The sequence below is a fragment of the Nestor notabilis genome, unplaced genomic scaffold, assembly GCF_000696875.1.
Source record: "Nestor notabilis isolate BGI_N333 unplaced genomic scaffold, ASM69687v1 scaffold11126, whole genome shotgun sequence".
NCBI lineage: Eukaryota > Metazoa > Chordata > Aves > Psittaciformes > Psittacidae > Nestor > Nestor notabilis.
Window position 1 is genome coordinate 23,888 of NW_009933334.1, and position 1,012 is coordinate 24,899.

At 36.8% G+C, this 1,012-nt stretch overlaps 1 protein-coding gene across 1 annotated transcript in view; it reads right to left on the reverse strand.

The window, feature by feature from the left end:
• The window catches only part of WBP4 (WW domain binding protein 4), a gene marked incomplete at its 5' end in the record, with an annotated part of 13,306 nt that overhangs the window by 5,415 nt on the left and 6,879 nt on the right, over nt 1-1,012 (reverse strand). The window contains one exon of the mRNA XM_010016835.1: nt 405-471. Coding sequence (XP_010015137.1) covers nt 405-471 — 67 coding nt within the window. The remainder of the gene's footprint in view (nt 1-404; nt 472-1,012) is intronic.

Consider the following 1,012-nt stretch of genomic DNA (forward strand, 5'->3'; position numbering starts at 1 on the left):
TAGGTAGCAACATGCTGGGCTCTCTTATCAATGCTGTGTCAGCAAGAGGGAAAGTTTAAGGAGATTCTTATACAGTCCTACATACCTGTCAAAACAAAATCCTGCCCCTTTCTGGTTTCCAAACTATAATTTCAATATATACGTATAGAAAAGAAGAACACACAGTTCAGAGTTACAAGTTGAATGCCTAAAAAATCCTATGAAGCACAAATGTGTACACACTGACAATACAGCTATAAAGCCAGCACTGACCTAAGCAACAGGTATATTTCACCTAAGGTAGCAGCTTAAAAAATTCAGGACTTTCTAATGGACTTAAAATGCAGTTATTTGCAAAACAAAATGCTTCTCTGAAAACCCTCTCTCCTGAAACAGAGCTTAACTGGAAAACAATCACCCCTTACCTCCTGTTTGTGTGTTGTAATAGTAAGTATGACCATCTTCAGTGACACCTTCTACCCACTCTGCTGTCTAAGGAAAAGATACAGGAGAAATTAAAACAAGTTTCAAGGACTGGCCAAAGCATCACTTACAAGACTACTCAACCCTTGAGTATTTTTTGTTTGTGGTAATTTTCCTGTTTTAAAGCTTGACCCCCTGAAGCTGTTAGGAAGTATTCCCTTTGACTCAAATGAGAGTGAATTGTTTAACTAAAAATACTGCAAATGCACACACACAATTTTTTTCAAGCAGTGGACAATTAGTATGAGACAATATAGTAGATGTTGCCATACACTTCAAATTATCATACAGGCCATGATTTTACATGGGGTTTATTTTCCAAAGTGTTCACCCCTGGGGTTGTAATTTCCTGTTTGTGTCATTCTCTTCAGTGGAGGTTGACGAGAAGTTTCTCTGGAAGATGCAAGGTTTTGTGAGGGCTAAAGAAAACCAATACCAATAAGTACTATCACCAACTAAACATAAACATAGAAATGAAAAAACATTCTAAAATTTATCCCAGAATAGATCTTCACCAAAAATAACTGAAGAATCAAACTTTGCAGGAATG